This window comes from Aspergillus pseudotamarii, assembly GCF_009193445.1.
Source record: "Aspergillus pseudotamarii strain CBS 117625 unplaced genomic scaffold BDV38scaffold_25, whole genome shotgun sequence".
In the NCBI taxonomy this organism is placed as follows: Eukaryota; Fungi; Ascomycota; class Eurotiomycetes; order Eurotiales; family Aspergillaceae; genus Aspergillus; species Aspergillus pseudotamarii.
The window spans coordinates 203,747-228,358 of NW_022475039.1; the positions used below are offsets into that span (position 1 = coordinate 203,747).

At 48.0% G+C, this 24,612-nt stretch overlaps 7 protein-coding genes across 7 annotated transcripts; 1 reads left to right on the forward strand and 6 right to left on the reverse strand.

The window, feature by feature from the left end:
- Positions 1-123: 123 nt before the first annotated feature.
- On the reverse strand, positions 124-2,027 carry BDV38DRAFT_292672 (amidase signature domain-containing protein; the record flags this gene model as incomplete). Its single annotated transcript, XM_032062059.1, has 3 exons — positions 459-2,027; positions 297-381; positions 124-242 (listed from the first exon to the last, which is right to left on the reverse strand). Exons 1-3 carry the CDS (start codon positions 1,875-1,877, stop codon positions 124-126), a joined length of 1,623 nt encoding a protein of 540 aa, XP_031913826.1. The 5' UTR covers positions 1,878-2,027.
- A 527-nt stretch (positions 2,028-2,554) lies between these two features.
- On the reverse strand, positions 2,555-3,810 carry BDV38DRAFT_271072 (glutathione-independent formaldehyde dehydrogenase; the record flags this gene model as incomplete). The annotated part of the gene is made up of 2 exons (XM_032057249.1): positions 2,555-3,309; positions 3,420-3,810. The coding sequence occupies 2 exons, from the start codon at positions 3,808-3,810 to the stop codon at positions 2,555-2,557; spliced, it is 1,146 nt and encodes a 381-aa protein (XP_031913827.1).
- Positions 3,811-5,623: 1,813 nt separating this feature from the next.
- BDV38DRAFT_271073 (uncharacterized protein) lies at positions 5,624-7,052 on the reverse strand (the record flags this gene model as incomplete). Its single annotated transcript, XM_032057250.1, has 4 exons — positions 5,624-5,647; positions 5,898-6,256; positions 6,309-6,792; positions 6,870-7,052. The coding sequence occupies 4 exons, from the start codon at positions 7,050-7,052 to the stop codon at positions 5,624-5,626; spliced, it is 1,050 nt and encodes a 349-aa protein (XP_031913828.1).
- Positions 7,053-12,319: 5,267 nt separating this feature from the next.
- BDV38DRAFT_246199 (uncharacterized protein) lies at positions 12,320-13,076 on the reverse strand. Its single transcript, XM_032054514.1, has 2 exons — positions 12,762-13,076; positions 12,320-12,680 (listed from the first exon to the last, which is right to left on the reverse strand). The coding sequence occupies exons 1-2, from the start codon at positions 12,996-12,998 to the stop codon at positions 12,513-12,515; spliced, it is 405 nt and encodes a 134-aa protein (XP_031913829.1). The 5' UTR covers positions 12,999-13,076; the 3' UTR covers positions 12,320-12,512.
- Positions 13,077-15,453: 2,377 nt separating this feature from the next.
- BDV38DRAFT_292679 (TAP-like protein-domain-containing protein) lies at positions 15,454-17,353 on the reverse strand (the record flags this gene model as incomplete). The annotated part of the gene is made up of 6 exons (XM_032062060.1): positions 17,009-17,353; positions 16,904-16,945; positions 16,571-16,839; positions 16,405-16,516; positions 15,680-16,343; positions 15,454-15,624 (listed from the first exon to the last, which is right to left on the reverse strand). The coding sequence occupies exons 1-6, from the start codon at positions 17,329-17,331 to the stop codon at positions 15,454-15,456; spliced, it is 1,581 nt and encodes a 526-aa protein (XP_031913830.1). The 5' UTR covers positions 17,332-17,353.
- A 1,189-nt stretch (positions 17,354-18,542) lies between these two features.
- BDV38DRAFT_292681 (sterol desaturase family protein) lies at positions 18,543-19,589 on the reverse strand (the record flags this gene model as incomplete). Its single annotated transcript, XM_032062061.1, has 1 exon — positions 18,543-19,589. The coding sequence occupies one exon, from the start codon at positions 19,587-19,589 to the stop codon at positions 18,543-18,545; it is 1,047 nt and encodes a 348-aa protein (XP_031913831.1).
- A 2,890-nt stretch (positions 19,590-22,479) lies between these two features.
- Positions 22,480-24,597, forward strand: BDV38DRAFT_271076 (GMC family oxidoreductase; the record flags this gene model as incomplete). The annotated part of the gene is made up of 4 exons (XM_032057251.1): positions 22,480-22,865; positions 23,024-23,897; positions 23,979-24,480; positions 24,533-24,597. 4 exons carry the CDS (start codon positions 22,480-22,482, stop codon positions 24,595-24,597), a joined length of 1,827 nt encoding a protein of 608 aa, XP_031913832.1.
- Between the last annotated feature and the right edge of the window lie 15 nt (positions 24,598-24,612).

Below are 24,612 nucleotides of genomic sequence, written 5' to 3' on the forward strand. Positions count from 1 at the left end.
TAGATCTAAGTAGCTACATGTCAACTATATACAAATTAAATTGTTTCGCGCTGCCCCATCCTAGTCCTGTATTGAAATGGGCCATTGCAAGATTGCTGCATTCTATCTTAACATCGGCACCACTCACTTACCCTTCAGGACGCTCTCGATAATCTGAGTGTGCTGCATCAAGAGCTCATCTTTTAAGCGTCTTCCGATAAGTTGCACATGGCATGGCGCGCCTTCGACCTCTTTAGGGGTATCTATATTTGATTAGCATAATTCCTCTAGATACGTGAAGCCGATAGGTCGCTTACACTCAGGAATATATTCAACATCACGAACGAAATCAGCATCAGCTGCCTCATCCGCAGTGCCAACGGGAATCACACAAGCCGGATACTGTGAGTCATTAGAACCAAATGTCCCCAACAGACGGAGAGAAAAGAAGAACAAAGGAGGAGAGAGGAAAGACATACATCAACCAAATTCGCCAACATCGTATAAATCGGCAACCCAAACGTATCATGCACCGGCGCACAAGTCTGATGTCCCGGTCCCAGAATCACATCAAGCTTATTATCTAGGAAGACCTTTCTCATCGCGACGGAAGCATCAGCCTGCTGCACATTCAGATCGTACAGTTGTCGCAGCGTCGGCTCAGGCGCTGGCCCATTGGGGTTATACGTATATTTCAAGGATGGAACCCAGGGTTCTTCGCTTGCAGCGAGGTGACCAAGGGGTGTTCTATCGGGATCCATTTGGAAGAATTGAAACGCGATATTGCTGAACTCGTGGACTGGGGGACATTTCCCGGTTAAATCGATGATCTGATGACCCGCCGCGGCGAGCTTTTTCACCGCGGTCGAAATTGTCCGCAGCATGTTAGGATGATACGGCCTCGTCGGGTCCTCGGGAAGAAGTCCTATTGTCAACGAAGGCTTCTGCTCAATAGGGCTCGACCACGGAAGACCAATCACTTGGTCATCCACATCCTCCGGATGTGCATCAGCAACAACCCTGAAAAACAAGTCCGCGTCGCGGGCAGAATGACACAACGGACCAGCCACAGGTGCGATCCCAGTGAGTCCCGGTCTAGCTGGACTCGTCTGTCCCGCATAAGGGACTCTTCCTCCACTGGGTTTGAACCCAAAAACCCCACAGCAAAAGGCAGGGATACGGATCGAACCTCCGACATCCGTCCCAACACCTAACAGTGATCCCCGGAGGGCTACCAATGCACCTTCGCCACCGGAACTGCCTCCGGCTGCTAGATTGATCCGGTGGGGGTTCAGTACTCGACCGAAGATATTATTATGGGACTCGGCAGTCATTAATGTCTGTGGGATATTGGTCTTGACGTATATCACTGCCCCAGCTGCGAGGAGGATCTCGACAAGAGCAGAATTGCTGGTTGGGACTGGGTTATCGAGAAAGGAAATGAAGCCCAGTGTGGACGGGATGCCGGCTACATTAAACGAATCTTTCAGACTGATGGGTAGACCGTGTAGAGGTCCGATTGGTTTGCCGGTCGTGGCGAGATGCTCATCTAATTGTTTGGCGCGGGTGAGGGCCCCATCGAAGAATGTCTCCGTCAGACAATTGGTGAGTTGTTGGGCGATTGCTGCGCGTTTGCTGAAGGCCGTTGTTACTTCTACTGAAGTGTATTCTCGGTTCGAGATCTTGGCGAGCAGAGCCGTTGCGTCTTCTGTGGTTGTGATTTCGAGTTCACGGGGTGTGAGGAGCCCGCTTTTTTCTGGGATCTCAAGGCAGTTTAGATTTGGGTCGGAGGTGAGGAGGGACTGGATTGAGGTTGGGAGACGCCATGCTTGGGGGATTTTGGATAATGCGGTGGTCTGTTTTGTGAGGGCTTTTTGGTGCCAGGTTTGGATGGTCATTGTGTTCGATCTTGGGAAATGATTGATTGGCGAGAGAGGGAGTGTTCGTTCAGGGAGTCTGGGATTAAATTGGTGTTAATTGTGAGGATGACACGGTGCTCGGGCTTTATAGAGCGAGGTTTGATTTGCCCCTCACCTTAGCTGCATGAAGAGGGGTTGGTGGAACGCCTAATATCAATGCGCATTACTCGGTCCATAGACACAGAATCATGTCCATCTGCCCTGTCTGCCGCCGCTCGAATAAGTGGCGATTGACATCAGGTTCTCTGAGTAAATACTAGAATGGACGTTGTCAAAGCAAGACCGTTTGGTTACACCACAGAGGGATTATCTCGACATTTCAGGTATCAGTATTCTAAGATACTAGATCTCGCGATAGAGACCGTATGGTGGTCATCGGTCGCGGAAGCAGACGTAGGCAGGTCCATGTTAGATACATTGAAGTTGGGCACAATACATTGCTACTCATGAACGATTCTGAATATGCAAGTGGTGGTTCCAGGAAAATCCTTCCCGGGGAGTTTCCAATGCCCCAGGGCATCTACAATGAAACGGTGGTTTCTGATGACATCGAGACCCTTACTACTTGGATTAACTAGGTGTAAACTTTGTGGATAGGCGTGCAATTTATACTATCGTGTATACCCTTCATCCCGCAGGTACTAGGGGTTATTGTTCTAGGAGAACCTGATCATGACTTTCGTCTCCAGATGATCAGAAAACCGTCGATAGGCCTTTGGCGCCTCTTCGATATCGATAATGCGGGAGAAGACGAAGCCCGGTTTAGCTCTGCCACTTTTCACCAGTTCCAGCAGTGGCTCAACGTATGATTTGCTGTCCACTGCTCCACCTCGAATCGTCATATTCTTTTCCCAGAAGAGCGTCATGGGAAAGGTAATCGATGGGGAAATGGTGCTTCCTCGTTGAACTCCTTGGGAATTCGGTTGAGCAAAGTGTACCCCAATAACCGCTAAGCCACCACCCACACTAGTACACTTGATTGCCTGTGTGGTAACAAAGGACTGATCGGGCTTCAAGTTCTCGTTGACGCATTCCTCCCCAACACAGTCTACAGTGCGCTGAACGCCACCTGGTTCCCGGACCAGAATCTGCGCCGACGGTTCGCCCTTGGTGAAGTTGATCGGAATAGCTCCAATAGAAGCCGCGAGTTCCAGTCGATCTTCAACTGAGTCGATGGAATACACTCGAGAGGCTCCACGGAGAATTGCCGAATACGCCGCTAGTAGTCCGACTGGGCCTGCCCCAAAGATAGCGATCGTATCTCCTGCCTCGAAGCCTGACCAAGTGACCCCCGCCCAGGCAGTAGGGAAGATGTCTGAAAGAACAACTAGATCTTCATCCTTGATGCCATCATATTCCTGACCGAGAACAATCAAGGATTTGTCCGCGAGTGGGACACGCACATATTCGGCTGTTGAAAATGACGTTTGCCAGTTAGAAATAGGTCTTGTTTTTCAATAATGACCGATGTCTCGCTTCTCAAGAGATACTAAAGGATGATTCGGCAGTGCTCAACCGTACCTTGGCAACCTCCCAAATCACCAAATTGATGGCCTTCTCCATACAAGGCAACTGCAGGGTTAATCGTTGGTTCGAAATCCAGCGCGACGCCATCAGGGAAGTCCGGGATAATGACGCGATCCCCAACCTTCACGGAAACAACATCTGCTCCAACTTCCTCGACGATACCCATGGCCTCATGCCCAATAGAATATGGCACCTGGTCGCTACCAAAGACGCCGTGGTAGTTGTGCAGGTCGGAGCCGCAGATCGCTGCTGAAGTGACCTGAACCACGGCATCCGTTCGCTTGATAACCTTTGCCTTCGGAACATCACGGACATAAACCTCGAACGGCTGGCCATCAAAAACAACCGACCGCATCGTTCTGTTCTTGCTATGTGTCTCTGCCATAATGTATAACGATATATAATGCAGTTGAAGCGTGGTGAATGTGGGACTTTTCCTCGAGTGATTCTAATAAAACAATTCTTCTTGGACTCATTCTTGTTGGAATTAACCGGTCATTATATAGCAATTGCTGATGACCAACACGGCGACCCCGTGTCACAACGCACAAGACCCATGGTATCCATATGACCTGACATCATCTTTTAGGAATTTCATGTCTTATACCAGGTCAGCCTCGGCCAGCTTCAGCTTGGCTACGCCCCAGGGAGGACCATAATCCCAGCCTGAAGCGGCTGAGATGTCTAGAGCATAGGCTAGGCCTGATGTAAAATACGAAAGCTGAAGCGGGATTCCATTTATACCAGGCTCTTAGAAACAATCTATTCGGAGATCTCCGCCACAACCTGATTAGCTACCTATGAACCCATTCGGTATTCAAACGGACGAGCTGGAGGCCTTAGTCTTACGTGAGGTCCAACTTCTGGTTAGAGACGTACTAAGACGCAAGAGCGGCTGCGGATATCCCGGGTGGTCAAAGCCTTAATACTGAAAGTAAAAGGATGTCAACTCCGCAATTGGTAAGAGCCCCATCGTTGGTCCGTGGAACCATGGGTGGTTTAAGAGCTAGATACCTTTAGGTGAATGAATATATGCTATTTCAGGCCTTGATGGTTCCACGGTACCCTAAAGGGTGAAAGATAAATGTAAATGTATCAACACGAAATGAAGGGGAACCCGTACCACTCTAGACATTATCCGCTATATATGCACAGTCATAGATCGATCTGATCAGTATTGGTATTCCAAGAAACTTGCAGTTATTCAGATGCCCATGCATGGATTGATATTCAGCAAATGCCTATTAAGATGTTGTAACATGCTGGAGGTAATACCATCGGGGACCGTCAGTTTGTAGCAATATGTCTTAAAGGCCTATCTTGCCTGGCGGAAGTTTACTATAAGTTTGCCAAGGGGGAGGTAGGAGGAATAGAGACTAATGAAAAAAGACGTGCGTGCTTCGGGGGATACTACTATCGCTCTCATTTCGTGGTTGCTCTTCTCAGCCATTCCTCAATGGGCGGCTGCGTATACATGAAAGGATGAACTAGATATTGCATAGTATTAGTTGTTGAAGTAAGTAGCTCTACGGTTCATATTCAACAATCTTCCTAGTGTAGCACGGAATCACCATTCAGTTCCTCTCACCAGTTCCGACCGCTGCATGAGGTCATCATCCCTGAAATGCCGCCTGATGCCGAGATCTAATATCTTTCGCGCCTGCCGTTATCACAAACTATCAGCGATTGTTGCAACTTGCAGGCAAGGTGACCGGTCATTCAAAAGGGGTCGGGGGGAATCAACATACATATACGTCAGGCGTAGCAACCACAGATGTCAGCGTGACCATCTGCAGTCTTTTTGAATGACACTCAGAGTAGTCGTAGCAGGAGCCTAGATTTAATGGCCGCCTCTGATGCATCAGGGGAAGCTCAGATTTGTACAAACTAACTCCATAATATGTATCTCCACACCTGAGCTTCAATTATAAGTGGTAACATTCAGCAGCTAGTTTCTCGTTTATATTTCAATCTGACGAGGACCCAAGCCCAGCGCGTGATCGCCTAGAGAACCTATTGTCGCTGAATGAGCTACAGTGAGCTGAAAGTGTTGGATAAAGTCAGTTTGGCCAAGTCTGAGAGACATTCGATGGTTATTATGGTGTCTCACAGACCCGCATTTGTGAACCTCAACCATGGTCCGACATATGACCAGGGTACCACTTCTCAGTTCTACTTTATTATTATACTACAAATATTTACGGCGATAGCTGAAGCGCATGCTAGTGAGTTATTTCATACCATTCAGCATTTGATACCTAGGATACAGGGCTAGTGCTGAGTCTATTAAGGCCTTTCCGAAGTTTTCGGCATCTTTCCCCGGCAGGTAAGGCATCTACCCTCTCGCCTTAAAGTTTCAATGCGTTCCAAACGCTGAGGGGAAAGCCACGCCCCCAACGGCCCCTTGACTGGACTTCCAGCTCGATCAGTGTGACTTTTGCAATCGTTAGGTAGTGGTGGTGGTAAGGTCACTGAAGACAAACTCAATGCTTGCACTGTATCTTCTTGTATGATGATGAGAGAAGAAAAGGATGAAGCCCGACACTTGTGTTGATTACCGTAACCTGAATAGCCTTGGATGGTATACAACAACGGTGACTTAAAGTTACGCACTGTCTCCAGCAACCCATTGTAATTCAGACCTTTATAAGGATACCGAGGCTCTGGGGAGAGTAGAGCATTTGCATGCATGTGCTTCGTCAGGGCTCCAAGCATGATCGAACTACACTCAAAGGAACACCCGTGAATTCCATTTAAGAGGTCATCGCGTAGTTTGTTGAGTGTGGAGATTATAGTTAAGATTGCATTGGTTCGGTGGCTGTTCACCTTATCTAAATGATATTAACATATCGTCCCTCGCACAAGAAATACTGGAGGCCTTACACAATACTGTTTCTGGAATTGGCAGCCCAAGGTTTGTTATAGTATCGCTACCTTGCGAAATTGCGATAAACGTAGTTTTCTGAAACTCAGTTGATTGGCGGAAGATCCATGATACCCATATCCAGAGCACTGTATCGCGGGAATATGTCGTGGGCAGATTAACTTTCAAATGTTCAATCCACCTTTCTGCGAAGTATTGAACCAAAGTTTGACACTCATAGTAGTCTGCTAAAACAGCGACTTTCGCAAGCAAGTCCAAACTTAATTCTCGCGGTAGTTCATGGAGTTGAGAGTGGATAATGTTCATTAAAATCAAGTAAGCGTCAAGGTCCCAACCACTGGTAGTGATCTGTACTACACCAGTCTTGAACAATTGGAATCCTTCATTCCAACGTCCAGTAAGGGCTTTCTTAAATACGGGCGACGCAAATATCAAGTGTTTTGCGGACGCTTGGATGCGATAACTTTGCTCTTTCACATGTTCCTTAGGTTTAACGATGAGTATGGTAAGCTTGCAGCGTTGAAACATTATTTATTACCAATGGTGATCTAATTAAGTACCTCTTCGTGTTGGTCGTCGAGTATAACACCAGCAGGCGCTTCTTCGACCGGTGCTCCTTCCACAGATCCTTCTTTGGCAGGTGTCTTGCCATCAGCATTCCAGGGTGCAAATGTATGGGCTGGACCTTGCAGAGTTATAATCACTTCGCCGTCTGGATCGAAAATATGGGTTGGTTGGTCCATGGCATGAATGTGAAGCTTAGAGAATCCAATACTGTAGTGATCGATTAGAGATGAGGTCCTAGGTGGTTGGTACTGCTGACGTGGTGGGGTTTGGTGTTTATTTAATCGTTGGGCACTGCTCAAGAAATGCGCTGGCACGTGATAACGTGTTAGTCAAGTCTGCCCTTCCATAGAAGTTGGTGCTACAAGCCAGTGGTTTATAAATCATCCATGGTTGACATGAATAGGGTTCGTAGACACGGTTTCTACAGCAATATGGAAGGCAGTTTGGAGCAGCTCTACAGTGTAAGCCAACAATTCGCCAGTTCGATGTCTTATCAGTGTATGAAGACCGTATAATCATAAGGTTGAAACAAACGTGGGAAATTCCATCTGTTAATACTGGTTATTATTTCAAGTCACGCAGGAGGAGTACGCGAATCCACGCCGTCCAGATGAAACCCTTTTCTTAACTATAGTATACCCTACCTGCCTAGTCAGAATTTACTGTGTAGCAGCAAGTGCGATTATGGGACAGGCGGCTGATTAAGAGTATCTTAGCTATATTTAATATATGATAGAGTGAAGCATAATTTACTAATACTGGACAATTGGGTGGTAAGCTAGACTTTCTTGGCGTGAAGGTCTCTCCTAAGCTGATTACGCCAGTCGATATCAGTCATCTTGAACTGGGTCGGATGGGACAACCATGTAGTATGGTATGCTACTTGGGGCAAAGTCAGACCCAGTTAAGCGGCAGCTTTCCTGAGAGAATAACCGGCTAACCGGAAGTACCTCATACATGTTAATCTTCTCGTCAAATAGGCCATACTCCGTAGTTAAGACAACGATGGAACAATAGTTCGAAGAGGAAACCCACTAGAGTAGGAGCAAATCCCCGCAACGCATCGGAGGTTGAAAGCTAGATTCTTGGGGCTGTTTCACCCTCGTAATAACCCTTAGTTGACGTCTCTCGACTTTGAATTTGTGGGTACATGTTCACAGGAGATTACCTATGGAAGGCGTTAGAGATTATTGGAAAAAGGACCAGCTCTGATTAAACTAAAGTTGAGGAGTATATCCCGGCACTTAGCCGCCACCACGAAGGTATATGATGCCCCAAAGATGTTCCGCCGTCTGGTAGCATAATAGATATTTACTCTGAGTTAGTAGTTCGTCTCCGGCGAGCGCCTTTACTTCCTGTTCGTAAGCCAGACCAGACTACACGACAACTTCTCTTTCTATCCACATGTGCCAGAAGAACGACATCTTCGAAGTACGAAGGGCGGAAATGTATTTTGTGGCATGGTTCGAGGAATGCGACTAGTCTCATCAGTGCGATTCAATCAAATACATTGTAACTCGCAACAATGAAACGAGAAAAGACCGTCTCGAGTGTTGCTTGAAGACAGCGGTGTCTGACAAGGCACTTGATCACACCCTACGGGACTTCGAAACCACGCTGGATGAATGTACTCCGCGACTTGAAAACAGAGGCGGAGCAGCTTGAACAAGCCCAAGAAACTGAGCCTCTGGCCCCTAAGAGACAGACCTGGACTATAATGGGAAGCTTCAATTGTTCTTTGTCCAAGTCACTCAGGAATATTAGTGATTTGGGAATTTGGGGGAGAGGGGGGGTGGGTGGGGTGGCACTTTAATTTAGGCCTCATTAATGGATCCCACAACAATTTGAAGATTCTTTCTTAAATATTTTGTAGCTAGCTATCTGATCATTGTCAATATGGCTGAAAATGCCAGTTAGCCTATTATCTCCTATTCTACGAAAGTGTTGATTTCATCGCGCTCTTTGAACAAGCAGAATAAAATTATCGAACAGTTCCCTTTATCGTGTGCATGGCTAATTCAGGGTTACTCGGTCCAGATCCAAGTCAAGCATCTCATTCGGATAAACCGATTGGACCATGTGGCCTTCCTCAGCCTTGTAGCTTTAGAGTTGAAAGAGAGAAGATGAAATTGGGCTTGAGCAGGCAGTTGAAGTTGTATTGATTGATGATGATGACTCCGAGATTTTAGCTAGGTATGGGGAGAGCGAAGTTCGGCGAATTTCGAAATGTCCAATCCCACGTTAAGCTTCTCGATATTTCTTAAGAGAGGATCAACCTTTCTATATATGTCACACCTGTCATAATATCCTCTCTTTCTACATACATTCTCCGGGGTTTTGATGTTGCGACAGTTTTGCGCCAATTGACTAAAGCTGATCCCCTTATAGCTGAAAAGCGGTCTTGTTACCGGAATTCCAATTCGATGCATTGCTCTTGTCAGAGCGCCAAGTAACGCACAGCTACATTCCTCAGAGCATTGGTCAGGGCCATCCCGTAGCTTTGTGAAAATATTTCGCATAGACTCAATGACTCCTAAAATCAGCGCTCGTCGAGAACTGTTGATCGCATCTGAAGTCGATAAGGAATTGTTAGTTGATGTGATAGCTGAGATATTAGATCAAACTTACCTTGTATCGAGCGGGGGACAGGATGTTGATCGAAGCTAATCAGGCATGTGCTTTTAGACTCGAGGTACTTAGAGGCAAGTTTGAACGCCCCGGCCTCATCAAACACCCAAGAGATACAAAGACAGCACTTGGCCGAATCGACTGATGTGGGGGTCCCTGACTTGATGTTCAACTCGACAAGCCATAAATCTGAGAACGGTTCTACTGCCTCATAACATTCATAGTAATCGACCAACCGTGCGATCTGCATCAGCCTCTGCAAAGACACCTGTCGAGGCACCATTCGTGTTCGATGGTGGATAATCAACATCAGGATTAAAAATGGTATGGCCTCCCAATCCCGCACAGGGAATTCTAGACAACCTGTGGCCTTCAGCGTGGTACCCTCCTGAAAGCCATCTTGCAACGATCGTTCGAACTGTGGGGATGCCAATATCAGATGTTTGGACGACGCACGGATCTGTAGACGGCGCCGCGGGGCACATTCAGGGATATTGGTCGAGTCGACCTCATTGCCTTGACCTCCTTCGTCTGACTTTTCCCCACCTTTGCTCTGGTCACTTTCTGGAGGTGTGGGGTTACTCAGTCCATTTGGCCACTCCGACGACGTTGTCATATCCCGTAGATTGTCCGGCAGCTCATGGGATACGTTGTCTAGGACGAGGAAAATGTCTCCTTTCGGATCTAACTCGTATACTAGGTCATTCATGTCAGGCGAGTCTCTGTGACGGTCGAGGTATAGGTGAGGGATACTGGTAGTTTGGGTGGGAAAGGAGAACGACGTGGGGTTTCAAGAACCCCGCTAAACAGTCCAGAACATCATGCACGATGCACAAGGATTTGGCAGAGTCACCTACCACTCTTAACCCATTGGACAGGTTCAACAAGGATTAATAGGCTCGCTGAGCCTCTGGCTTTAAAACTCGAGTACAGCCATTGTCTAGTGGGTATTACCCGAATTTCATACGCCCAACGCCGGCGGGGGAGATAAAGATTGGGCTTTCGGGGTGAAAGCAACTATGGCAACAGAGGGTCACCCCTACTTTAATACGTCGAGTAGACTCATTCATGGAGGTTCGACCCAAAATGTGCAGCGACGTTCTACTTGCATACCGTCAGGTTATGACTTGTGATACGCAGCAGGCATGCCCACTGGGCTAAATACCAAAGGCATTTTCAACCGTGCCTTGTACGCTCTATCCCCAACAATAGACAAGACCTTTCAATGATCAGTTTTTCAGTGTTGAAACGACGAAATCACTATTACAGAGGGCAGTCATGAACGATGATCATATCTAAGAGTAAAATAGACCAAAGGGCTACACTCATGTAACGAGCATAGCAGTCAAATACCCGCGATAACTTGATTCCCAACTAGTACCATAGGTCCTAAACTTAGGGATTCTTCCGGCTAGCTTGAGCGGTTGGGGTAGATTAACTACCACTGTCACTACCAAGTTTAGGTGCTGTACGTTATATATTCTATTCCTACTAAGGCCATGAGAGAATTCTTCAGGTAATGACAAGCCCTAGATTAGATTAATCCGTCGTACCCAATCCGAGCAGCGCGACATGGGTCACGGTGGCTCATGATGAATGTGGACCAAATTCCCCACTTCACCTAACTTCCGTACCCACCAAATCAGTATAAATGTGTCTGCAGAACATGATCTACTCCTTACCGAACTGAGTGCCCCCTGGCTTTCCAGATTGAATACTTGCCGGTTAAAGGTCGAACTCTCGCCCGTCATAAACCATGCCGCGTCTCATACATTCCCCAATAAGTGACTCCAATGAATGCTGTATCAAATCTTCTCGGGTGGCTGCACCTGGACACTCATCGCCATCTTCGCTATGTGATATCTCTATGCGACCAAACACCGACCAATATTTCCCGTTGTGAATGATTACTGGGGCGACCTTTTCCGTCGCAAAGCATATCGCGACTACAACCAGAATGCGAAAAAGCTCATCGTCGAGGGTCTCGCCCAGCATGGTGGTCCTATCACGTTACATACGCTGCACGGGCTGAAAATCGTGCTTCCATCTGCCCTGAGCGATTGGGCCCAGACAAACAGGGACCTCGACCACCAAGAGTTGACCAGGGAAGGATACTTTGCGGATTCCCGGGGTTCGAAGCTCAGTCTACCCTCCACGCCCCCGACAATATATTAATTAACCTGTTGTGGACGAAACTATCACAGAATGGGGAAGTCATCCCACAGTCAACCGGTATATGTGCGTCAGTATTTCGCAGCCGTGACACATATCTACCGGACGGGACGAGACTGCCCAAGGGATCTCATATTGCGGTCGACTCAACCGACATGTGGAATCCCGAGGTTCACGAGGACCCTGAAGCATTCGACGGGCATCGTTTCTTGAAGCGACGTTGTGCAGGAGACAACGCGAGTCAATTTGTGCAATCGAACCGAGAGCATAATGTATTCGGGGGTGGTAGACATATATGCCTCGGTCGCTTCTTTGCCCCTACTGAGCTGAAGTTATGTTTGGCCCTCATTCTGTTTAAATATGACCTTCGGTTAAAAGGAAGGGCACGATTCGCAACCGATGGTGCTCGGGTTTTATGCGATTGTTGACCCTATAGCTCAATTGGAGGTTCGGCGGGGAGGAAAAAGTGAGGATCTAGAATTTTGAATGAGTGTTTAGGACACTTCTTGTACGTTTGTTCTCTCGCACGGGCTTGCCAATCAAAAACCTAATCTAGATATATCTTTAAATACATGGTGATCGGCCGTTGTCCCGGCGTAGTGCTGCATTGGAGTCCCCGTTCAAGCGGACTTGTCACTGATCCAGCAATTGGCTGCATCGAGGGTTAAAGGATGATAAGCTCGATGAAGACAGTGCTACTATTCAATGAAGGACTCAACAAGGATCTGAAATAGGTAGTCGGTGAAATGGAATTTGTACTACCGCCTTGATAGTTATACATATAATCTCACTCTGGGTTGCGATACTTAAAATTCGGATGAAACCCATGATATATCTCAGAAGATCTCAGGCTGGAAACCCGCCTCGTAGGCCGCCCGGTCCACTTCTGACTGTTTCTCTCGAATTCTCTGCTCATAAGCAGGCCCAAAGGCATTCATAGCAGCGCTACTCAAAGCTGCACCCGCTGCTTGCGCTTCCGCCTTCGCGGAAGCCCACTCAGGAGACTATAGTACCGAACAAGTATTAGAAAGGGAGAGCTTCAGCGGGGAAACAGTATCCAAGGAAGGGGATTATAGTAAACGTACATTCTGCATTGCCCAATTTCCAAAAGTATCGGTAGTTAGACCATTTGCCTTGTCGTCGTGATACGCTTCCCGGGCGTCTTTATCCGTCGATTCGAGATTTTTGAGGGCGCTTGTGTAATGACTTTTCGCGTTCTCAACCTGTTGCTGGGCGCCTGGGTGGGATGCGGCAAGGCCATCCGTGTTGGTCAGGTATGCGAACCTGGAAGCCTGAAATGGGCGCTCGCTTGCGGGTTGCATGACTGCGATAAGTGATAGAGATAAGTGGTCAGGGAATGTAAGAGAGGAGGGCAGCAGAGAGGAAGAAAGCTAGGCTGCTAGTGATGGAAGGGGAATTTGCAGGATTTTATATCATCGAGGCGAAGAGATTCTGTCAACTATAGTCGTACTACGCATCCACAGTCCAGCTGAACATTTAGTGCCACCCCAGCTGGGTGGGGTTTCGAGCTGAGGGGCAGAAGAATATCTTTCCAAACTCTATTTACTGCTGGTCTAAGCGAAGCGAATGGAACAGCTTATCCACAGTTCAGCTGAGCATTTAATCCCACTTCAGCTGGGTGGGATTTCGCGCTGAGGTGGAGAAGAATATCTTCCTAAACTTTTATTTACCACTAATCGAAGCGGGGCGAACGGAATGGCGTACCCAGCCTTTCCCATATTCACACACAGCAACAAATTGCTGAAGGATGTTCCCCAGGCTGATCAGACATAGGTTTCTTCAGTATCCACGCCGTTTGATCGCTGTGAAAACAATGCTTGCGGCCTCTGCGACAGCTACGGGGGACACGCCTCCAGGGCTGCTGGAGGTATATTCGGAACTAGAACTAGGGGGTCTAACCGTCTATCATCGGCCACCATATCCCCTCTACTCCGTACGGAACCACGTTCCTCTTCTGCAGATCACCGTACTATTGGGATCGGTGAGCTTTGGCCAGGGATTATCAGGCGAATCAAACTGTATTCTAGACAATAAGTGGTTCTAATCATCCCCACAAGTGGCCTCTCGCCAGAATGCCTCACAGACATGGGACCCATCATAACTACTACTACGGCGGGGTTGGGCCGCAGCCTTGATATAATTGGCCCTGATTTATCCAATAAGCTCCAAACGATCGACATACACTGTTCCGAAATATAAAAGAGGTAGCACAGCCCGTGAACAGATCAGTGTCCTAGCATACGTATTCCGCAGGAAATATTGTTGAATGACGCATGTCGGAAGAGAAAAAAGAACGTGTGCGAAGTCCAAGCTCCAGGAGAAGAGTACATGCGCGGCCATACGATGTTGGTGAAATACTCCTGGTAAATTAATAAGATCCCGCCTCGAGATATTGCTTCTGGCCTAGACACCCATCTCATACGATTCTGTCCTCAATCTTTTCGTGCCGGTCCTGTTCTGTCAGTCATTTTTCAGATTTAGCGCAATGTGATGAGAAATGGGATACTTCTCTGTATCCAATTTCACCACAGAGCAATGAGTAAAAGGTGGCTAGCTGTCAACATAACATCCCTGAAGATGTGTTGTTGTGGTGCAAAGGTGGTAGATGAGAATACTCAGGCCCAAGCAACACGACAGATTTCCTAGTCAACGTGATGCAGGTCCGTGAGCTGCGATGAGATGTACAGACGTGTCGACTTCACGGGTGTAATAAAGAAGCTTTCCAACGTCCGAATCTGTCGCGTTTGTCATGCTTCTAAAAGTAAATATGTCAATGGATCATAATGAATGACCGGACTCGAGGCCAGCCCTTCGGGTCGTAGTTTTTAATTGGTATCTGGTTTTATATTTGGTTTCCGTCCCAGGCTGAATTATCTTCAATACTAGTAACTCTCTTATAACTCAGTTACTTTTGCCCTGGTCCTCGCGTTGAAGGTTTCTCCTTTGCTATCTATCGTGAACATTGGGCAGCCTAATAGCTAGGTGATTGATCACTAACGGCACAGATCTTCGCGGATAATGGATTATGTACAGGATATTGGACTGACCTTAAAACTCCTACCACCCTGAGCGGCTCATCGAGTGAATATAGTAATCAGATCGCTCTTACGCCAATGCCTAGGCTGCCTGGCCTACTTGATCGCATTTGGCCTTTTCAATATTAAAACTGCTCCAAAGATAGCTGCACTGTTTGCTTCCTATCTTTTATGTTCCTATAGCAAAGGCTGGGATATGGTACTCTCAATACGTCTCCTCAATCGGCCTTTCAACTCTAGTGACCAAAAGAGACAAGGCCCTTGGCGGCCTTTGCGAAGTGCACTAAACAGCAGCTAAATGTTGACGGGGGTGTAGGGCCTATTTACGGATTAGAAAAGCCGACTGAAGATGTTCTACCACCTAACAGAAGACCTTTCCCATGTTGCAATGTTGCAATCGGTAGTTATAATCGCATATCGCAAAGACGGAATATAACACCATCCCAGATTGTCAGCTCAAGTGTAGCTGTTTTCGGTGCCAAATTTACCGTTACCTAGCGTTGTAATGCAGTCTTGGAGTTATGGGCTGGTAAAATAACATTGTCTAAGTATAGATTATAATTCTAGATAGTATTTAAAACTAAGGATTTGGTCTAAAACATGTACTTAGGCTTCTAACGCAATATTCCAAGAAAAACATAATCAAAGGAACACTATGAGATATACAAGCAGTGAAAATTCATGGTAAAACTGATGTGCCAGTGTTGACCGGTGACAACGCTTATTCCTTATCAAGGAAGCCGATATTAACCAGAACATCTTTCAATGATCCAGGTTCGAAAGGGGGATAATCCGGTTCGCACTTTGTCCCTGCAGCAGGAAGGGTACCATTGGTCCAGTAATCACGGATAATCTTGGACGTGCATGACGACCCGTGAGCCAAAGTAGCGTGCTATAATAACATGTTAGTCCTCGCACCACAGAGCTATAGTGAAGAAAAGACTTACACCCCAGCCACCATGCTCCAGCAGAACACTACGTTCGAAGCTGGCACTGATATTCTGGGCCGACCGAAGTGGAGTGGCAGAATCATATGTGTTGCCGATGACCATAATGGGATTTTTGGTCTTGGACTCGAAATTGCCCTCGTAGCGTTCTTTGGCATCGATCTGCCACTGAGTGCACATCATAGCAATAGCGTTTCCGACTTCACCCAGTAGATTGCTCGTCTGCGATAAGATCTCGAGATCAGGCCTTATCTCGTCCAAGGTATGCTTTCCGGTTCTCTTCTCAGAGCAGGGAATGGCGAATGCCGCGTCGTCGCCCGTCAGCGAGCCCGATAATAAAGCACCCACCTGGGCGTTGGCCAGCTCCATGAACTTTGACACATTCTCGTCCAATAAAAAGTTGAAGGCAGCGGCCAGGTTAGGATAGGAACTAGGGGAGTAGAGAGCGAAGCGAATGAACGTTTTAAGGTAGCTGTGGTCAATGATGGAGTGTTCGTAGATGATGGGTTCACGTTTCAAATCATCCAGAAGTTGGTAGATCCTTTTCTCAAGCTGTTTGGCGGTCTCATTCCGGCTAGCGAGGGCACATTGGTCCGGTGTCTTGAAGCATTGCTCGAAAAAGCTAGAGAAGACCTTGTCTGAATCTGCCCACAGTTCGGTGTCACTGCAGGTAGGAAGCCCAGTCAGTATTGCCCGTGCAGAGCCAAGAAAGTATGGAATCATACTAATCATTGAAGTATTGGTGCGGGTTCATAACACCGTCCAGGATGAGTTTATCCACCCGGTCGGGGAACATCGCAGCAACAGTAGATCCTAACACCGTGCCATATGAGAAACCTAGAGTTTATCAGCCTTTGACCTAGTCATGCGTCTCTCGGGGAATTCTCTTACCCCAATACTTCAGCAGACCATCGTCTGTGACTGCATCCACTATCTGCATCAGATCCCTTGCAGTGAAGGCTGTGCTGAGATATGCGCCATTCTCCTTCAGCTCTCCCTCGGAACAATACTGGGCATACAACCCGCTGCCAGCCCACTGCCTTCCTATTCCCATCTCGTCGGAGGGCCTGGGGAAATCGTTTAATCGAGCATCAGTACTAATTGCAAGTTTCTCTGTTACGTTTGTAGAGCAGTATGCGGTGAGGGTCTTCGCGGTTCCACTACATTGCGGTATTCCGTTAGTCTCTCCACGAGGCGAGTTACAGGGAGCCTGGACAAACATACCGAGGGTCATGAGCAATCAGGTCATAGTGGCCTCCGGTCAAACTGGGATGTCCGTCAGCATTTTAGAGCCCTAGATATCCCGTTATCGCGGCACTGGGATCTTACGCTTGTAGGATATCACCATCTCCAAAGAGAGACAGTCTTGCCTCCAGACCCGGCCCACCGAAGTTGAACAGAATGGTTCCCTTCTTCGGTTCGCGAATGGCTGGGACTTTGAGGAGTTGGAGCTGGAGTGTTTCGCCTGAATCGGGCTCGGTATAGTCCAACGGCACCGTCAAGTTGCCGCATTGAGCCGGCTCAGTAACTCCTTTGTCTTGACACGCCCCCCAAGCGATCTTCTCGGAGCGGGCATGCTTCGGAATCGCAAGCGGTGTGGCATAAGAGCCAACCAAGAAAGAGGTTAGAAGAAAGGTAGATTTCCAAGCCATTGTCGTTCAGGTTGGAAGTTACTGTTCGTTGTTTGTTGTTGATCGTGGTAGAAGACATCTTTGGGACCAGGATTTCACTTTCTTAAATAGCTGAGTCCGTAACTGCGCGAGCAGACTACATCATACAGATTGAAAGCGCTGGATACGGCCACATTGGGGTAAGTTAGGGCCAAGAGAGTGATAGCTTCCATGGCTACCACGATCTTACCCACTTCGGGCAGGGCTGAGTCCAGCTTCTTCCAATCAGTGTTCTATATGGCATTAAGGCAACCAGAAGCTGGTGTATCTACCTTGTGAAGCTTTGCTCAGCCTTAATCCTTATCCATTGAGTTGGGCGTCGGGCGAAACACGTCGACACCGCCCCAGGCTCCAAGGTGTCGAGATTACCCGTTTTGGCTGCACGGAGCGCTGCCAAGAAAACACTTGAATGGTGGAGCGTTGGCAATGTGGCCAATCATGACCACCTTCGAGGGTTATAGGATATTGCCAAAGGGAACGCTCTTGGGCAACCTATGAAGTTACAAGGCAAACTTTCGATATAATTGTCAGTGTTATCCAAATAGTCACATCTTTTCTACCTTGGCAACTAATCCAGAGCTATTAATTCAAGCAGAAAAACATTGCCTGGGATACTGTCTACTCACTCCACCCACTCGGTGTTCGCGAGCCAAGACTTCAACCTCGTATTATGATCTCATTTCATAGGTCCAACAAGAGCCTCGCTCGGCCATCATGATGATCATCGACATTGCTGGCATGACCGGTCACATAATGCGCTCACATTGTTTTCTCGAGTCAGGTCCAGGGCTGATGACCGAAGCAGATCTTCATACTCGGCTCTTGGAGTGCCTCGTGGAGACCGAGAGCCTATCTCTCGTGCTATATATAGTGCAAGGTACAGTTGGCGGCGACGGATGGTTCCATCCTTACGGTAGTATGGTTTGTATGCGGCATAATGGTCTCAGTAACAACTTGGGATAGAGTTCTCTAATTCGTCAATATCATTATAGATGTCTGTCTGCCCCGTTGGGCTCTTGTATAGGATTCATACAGTAAATGAAAGCAAAATGGGTATATGCACCAATACATCATTTCATGGATAGAGTCAACCAATCACAGGGTCGATCCCTCCCCGTTCCCCTGATCTCTGATATCTTCCGCCCACGTGTCTCATATTCTCCGTAAATGTCACGTCTTTTGAGTTTGTCCAATCAAATCAATGGCATAGAAATTTGGGTATCGTAGTCGATGTTGTCCCTGTAGCATTCAACCCGATCTCCGCATGTGCCGAATACACGATCCCACAGACGGGTTTGTTTGCCATAGTTAGCACTCTTCTTCCATCCCCGGCGGTGGTGGATGTCATGGTCTTCAATGATCAGTTCGGCATTGAAGATCCGGAGGAGCCAGGAGAGGGTATTGGGTGGTACGGTGTGCAGACGGAGGCCGCTGTGCCCCGCGATCTCGGCAAAAACAACATACTGGTGGCAGATCCACCACTCGTAGAAACCCATAGGGAAGCCCATCAGCTTCATGCTGAAGTAGGTCATGAGCGGAATGCCGGCAATATCGAAGAACTCCTGTTCAGTATCGGCGTACAGGGTCAAGAGTGGATTGGGGTGCTTTGTCAGGTGGTGGGTCCGGTGGTATTTCCAGAGACCGTTGACCTCGTGCATCAACCGGTGATACCAATAAAACCAAAAGTCGAGGATGATTCCGTAAAGTCCGGCTTCGAGGGGGAGCCAGAGCCAATTCATAGTCGACGGCGGTTGGCTGGCGCGATAGCTGAGGAACACGGTGAACATAGGGCGAAAGGTCGAGGTCGAGACCAGTGAGTGGACGACCTTCTGCACACCGACATCCGGCACCCCATCCCGCTCGTGCTGGTCGCCATCGAGGAATCCAAGAGCATGACCCAAGCGACGAAGGATGTGTATCTCATGAATGGCGATGGCCTTGAAAGCCGCACTATAAAAGACGAAGGCAGCCAGGGGGCTTAGGTTGTGACCGGTATAAGACGTATACACATGATGGATAGCGATCGGAATGAACGAGTGGATGAGCACCCAGCGGTGTGTATGCCATTCCGCCATGTAGGGCACCTTCTCTTGCTTATCGTGAACAGGTACCTCTTTGTCCAAAGTCACCGGATGGATACCAAGTATCTCATAGAACCAGTGGAAGATGGTCCATTCGGCGTGATCTAGCTGACGCCATGTGGACTTCATCGAGTCCTTCGGGTTCAGATGGCCGCTCATGACGACTGTTTGCGTGATGTTTTGATCTGTGGGAGAGAACGTTGTACCCCGTGGGGACGGGGGTAGGGTCTTGCTATTTAATATCAGATAGCTCCTGACTTGGCCGCTAGATCTTCGGTCGATCCCAACAGTCGGCATGTGAATGAGGTTGTACTTTGGGTTGACAAGGAAATGGGGGACGTGAACCCACTGCAGATCGAACCCAAAAAGGGGTCACTAGTTGGCCCCAGTAACGTGTTGAATGATTTTAGTTCGTGATTAGCGAGCGACTAAGCTATACAAGGAAAGCAGTTCGCCATGGGACACCTTTTACTGTGCCTGTTTCATGAGCCCGTTCATTATCCACATGATGTCAGTCACTAGCTATTCAGTATTCCCCGCATCAATGTGCCTCGGACGTTCAAAGTGTTGAGAATGGCCTGATTCTTTGACTTTTAGACTGCTGCGATCTTCGATTAGGTCCTTCTGGTTCATGCCTAGTCATCTTCTGAGACACACTAGACCCTTGTCAAAAGCTCTGTAGTCTATCATGAATCGCGCGATGATCCACGGCGCATGCAGACACTGTATTGAATTCCCCGCGTCCAAGATTTGGGTGCCATGTAACCGTCAGTCTAACTCTTTACCTATCCGTTCCGCACTTTTTAGTGGGGCCTTTCCCATGAAACGCATGGATCGGGATACAAACCCGTTGGGGAACAGTCCAATAGGCAGACACAGAAGTGAAAATACAACCTGGATCATGTATCCTGCTTACCTCCGGCATGACTGTTCCTGTGGGCAACTAGGACTTGACAGTTGGGACCAGCGAGAGGGCTTGTCATCTGGACATCAGTCAATGTATGGCGAAGTGGACCTGATTCTACTGGAACCAAATTTCCCGAACCGGGAAACGGGCGACGATCGCGCTCCACCTCTGCTGGTTGCCGAGACGAGTAAGAGTTGCGAATTTGCTAGCCTAATGCCCTGGCCCCTGACTATGATGCCAGTCGCTTCTTAGTATTATTTTTATCATTATTATGTTTTCTAATCATTTTTCGCCGTGGGCCAAGTGTCGCTATACCCGAACTGGTTGGATAACCATTTTGGGTAAGCATTGCGATTTGATATACTCTCGGTTAAACCTCATCATAATACATTGCATCAGTCATACCATGCTCATCATTTTCATTAGGCTTCACTATAACATCTAATAACCGTGAACATATACCGGAATTACAAGGCACAATCTTATTTGATCATATGTATATGCCAGGCAGAAATGTTACTGATGTGCGTGTTTTTACCACGAGTCATGTTGAATAATAAGCGTGATATGTATAGAAAAAGAATAGACACTCAAATGGATTAAGGTTGCGTAACCTTTCTAGACGGATTTGGCTGTGTTTCGACACATGAGACAGTCGACCAGTATGCGTAAACCTTACCATATGCGCATCTCCAACAGGAATCAATACATACTGGCGATTCCGCCACACGTAGCGCTTATTCTTTATTTGTAGCTCTCGACTTCTTCGTACACTTCCGTCCTACCCGATATCAGTGAACAATGTCAATATAGGCTAAGGCTCGACGTCGCTGCCGTGCATCTGACACTACGATGACACTATTATGGGTATTAATACGCTCTAGAGGTGAGTATCCAGCTTTTCACTGGCCACATATGAGGTGTTATCTTCACATGGCCTCTGAAGATAGAGTCGTTGCCGATAACTGGCTTCTATATGTCGATCTGTTATGTCACAGAAGCCTCGGCCACGTTTGGATATGATCACATCTACCATCCAACTGCCTGGGAGATATGGAAGCACATGAATGCTTACATACAATCCCAACGTGGCGACCAGCGCAGGCACACATGATACCACCAAGTGAGGATCCCCAACGGGCGGCAGATCTCTCCTCCCCCGCAGCACTACCATTGTCCTATGTGAAAGTACTTTTCTCGCGATTCTCGTCGAGAGTTATTTTTCTCCTCCTTCGTCTATAAAACTTCTTTACAGTGACTTTCAAACGTCTCTTTTTCTGCCCTTAACCTGCGTGGTCGAATTTCGCCTGGGCTAACGTAGCCAAGGTTTCTTGCCAACTGTATCAGTTTTAACGTATCCATAATCTAGTCATGCCGGGTTTATATGATTAAATGGATATCATATCCGTCTAAGACTGGTTTCCAAGCTGGAAGATACACTGTGCCAATCATTCTAGGCGTAATTTAAGACGACACATCTATGCCTATATTTTAACCATGCCTGTCTAATTGATGGTATAAACCGCACTCGCAGTGAGCCCTTATGCCTTGAGCTTAGTCCTCATTCCACTCTTTGAATTCAGGGCAGTGAATAGCATATACTCGCTTATTTTGTCCGCCATACACCTTCGTCGACTCCTATAATACTTACCTGAGTCGCCCCATGATAACAGGGAGCTTTTGCCTCACTCCACCTTGTTTTATCAACAACATTGTCTCCGAACAACAAAATGAACCGCCGAAGATGGTGTAGACCTGGACAACAGCCAGAGCATGTGAGCGTATGTTCACGTGGTTATAGGCTGAAAACTGCAGGGCCAGTCGAAGTTGCCTAATACAGACGACAGCATTTATTGCTGATGTGGAAGATATCTTATTCCATGTCAAATGCTCTTGCCTTTCGCGGAATAAAGGGATAACCGTCCAAGCTACCAGGACGGGATCATAGGTTAAAGCGAAAACATATGAAGTAGGCATGAGTGCCGTTTTACTGAAAGCACAGAAGATTTCAACAACAACCACGCAACGTGCTCTGCCTCCTCACCTTAGTCCTTCTTCACTTATATGACCCGAGACACCAGACCCTGAACTTCGTGACCGAATCCTCTGTTTACTGATACGTCGAGTATACCACCCATCAACATGCTTCGTCGAGTAGTCCTGGTATTGCTTGCTCTGCATTGGTGCCTGATTCATACAATCGCTGCCCCCACATCCAGCGGCCAGCCAGGTGTATCTGATAGCTTGCTCCGTGACGGACGATTCGACTATGTTGTCGTTGGAGGCGGTACCGCGGGTATCGTCGTGGCCACTCGCCTAGCACAGAAATCCTATACCGTTGCGCTGGTCGAAGCTGGTGGATTCTACGAGTACCAATCCCTTGCTGCTATTCCCTTAGCAGACATCATCCCTGTTGGGTCAGATCCGCGGAACAGGTTCAGTATTGATTGGGGATTTGTAACCGAAAATCAGCCTGGGGCGAACAATCGAGCTATCCACTATGCCCGAGGAAAATGTCTCGGTGGATCGTACGTCATCCGATACACTTCCTACATTGCTGAATAACTAAACAGAGGTGAAGGTCAGCGCTGAATTTCATGATCTATCAACGGTATACTTCCCTTTCACTTGTGGTGACAAGAGGCGATGTGAGCCCAGATCGGCTAATCCGTTCACTGATACTTAGACCAACACGAGGTGCCATGGAGCAATGGGCCACTGCTGTAGGTGATTGTAGCTACACCTTTGACCGCGTTCTGCCTTATTTCAAAAGGAGTGTCCACTTTACGCCCCCCAACCAGCTAACGCGGTTTCCCAATTCAACTCCATCGTTCGATCCAGCCGCTTACGATCCCCAAGGAGGGCCATTGCACGCGTCGTACTCCAACTTCGCAATGGCGTTCTCATCCTGGGTGAGACTCGCAATGAACGCCATCGGAATCCAGGACCGGGATGAGTTCAACCTGGGGGCTTTGCTGGGAGCACAGTATTGCACAAGCACTATCCGACCGCAGGACCAAAAACGAAGCAGTTCCGAAAGCTCATTTCATGAAACGAAACCTCTTCGTCTAACTACATATACTTATGTACAGGCAAAGAGGATCTTGTTCGATTCTCAAAAACGTGCCACCGGCGTTTTAGCTAAAGGTAAACTCGGTGAGTTCACGCTGCATGCCGAGAAAGAGGTTATTGTGTCTGCGGGTGCATTCCAATCACCTCAGCTGCTGATGGTGTCCGGCATTGGCCCGGCAAGCACACTCCAAGATCATGGAATACCTGTTCTAGCTGACCGTCCTGGAGTCGGCCAGAATATGTGGGACCATCCTCTGTTCGCCCCGTCCTACCGGGTTCGGATGCCAACGGCGTCGACCGTCGTGACGAGTGTTTCATACTTGCTCACTCAAGCGGCCAATGCTGTTATCTTCCATCAAGGACCCTTTACCAGCCCGGTCACGGATTACCTAGCATGGGAGAAGATCCCAAGTAGCCTGCGGGCTAACTTCTCCGAACAAACTTTGCAGGATCTAGCACGCTTTCCCAGTGACTGGCCTGAGGCAGAGGTATGTAATACCCGTCCTTTCCTTTATTATACGACCCAATCCATATTGCGAGGAAGGTACTTCGCTAACGTGCTCATGCAGTATCTATCCACGGCGGCATATGTCGGTAACGTTTCCAAGCCTGTCTTGGTTCAACCCAGGGATGGCTATGATTACGCATCCATAGTCGGCGTGCTGGTCGCTCCAACATCCCGAGGCAACGTAACGATCCGGTCGGCAGACACCGCTGACCTTCCAACTATCAACCCGAATTGGCTTTCTACTGAAACGGATCAGGAAGTGGCAATTGCAACATTCAAGCGAACACGGCAGGCCTTTGAGAGCCGTGCCATGGCGCCTATACTGACTGGACACGAATACTATCCAGGGAACCGCGTGCGGTCTAATGCCGAAATCCTGGAGTTTGTTAAAGATAACATGATGACCATCTGGCATGCCGCTTGCACTTGTAAGATGGGGACAGCAAAGGATACAATGGCAGTTGTGGATCCTCAAGCAAGGGTGTTCGGGGTTGATGGCTTGCGTGTTGTCGATGCAAGTGCATTTCCGCTTCTTCCTCCTGGACACCCGCAGTCAGTCGTGTGTAAGTAGTCGTGACGCGTGGCATGTTGCTTGAGCTAACCTTATATTCGCAGACATGCTGGCCGAGAAGATCTCCGATGACATTGTTTCGGCTAACGGAACAGCCGGAAGGTGCTAGTACTCTGAGGCAAAC

Bases quoted from the DNA above. Each gene is read 5' to 3' on its own strand.
- BDV38DRAFT_246199 (XM_032054514.1), bottom strand. From the start codon at position 12,998: ATGCAACCCGCAAGCGAGCGCCCATTTCAGGCTTCCAGGTTCGCATAC. The intron at 12,681-12,761 runs GTACGTTTACTA...TCGGTACTATAG, and splicing joins GAAATTGGGCAATGCAGAAT to TCTCCTGAGTGGGCTTCCGC.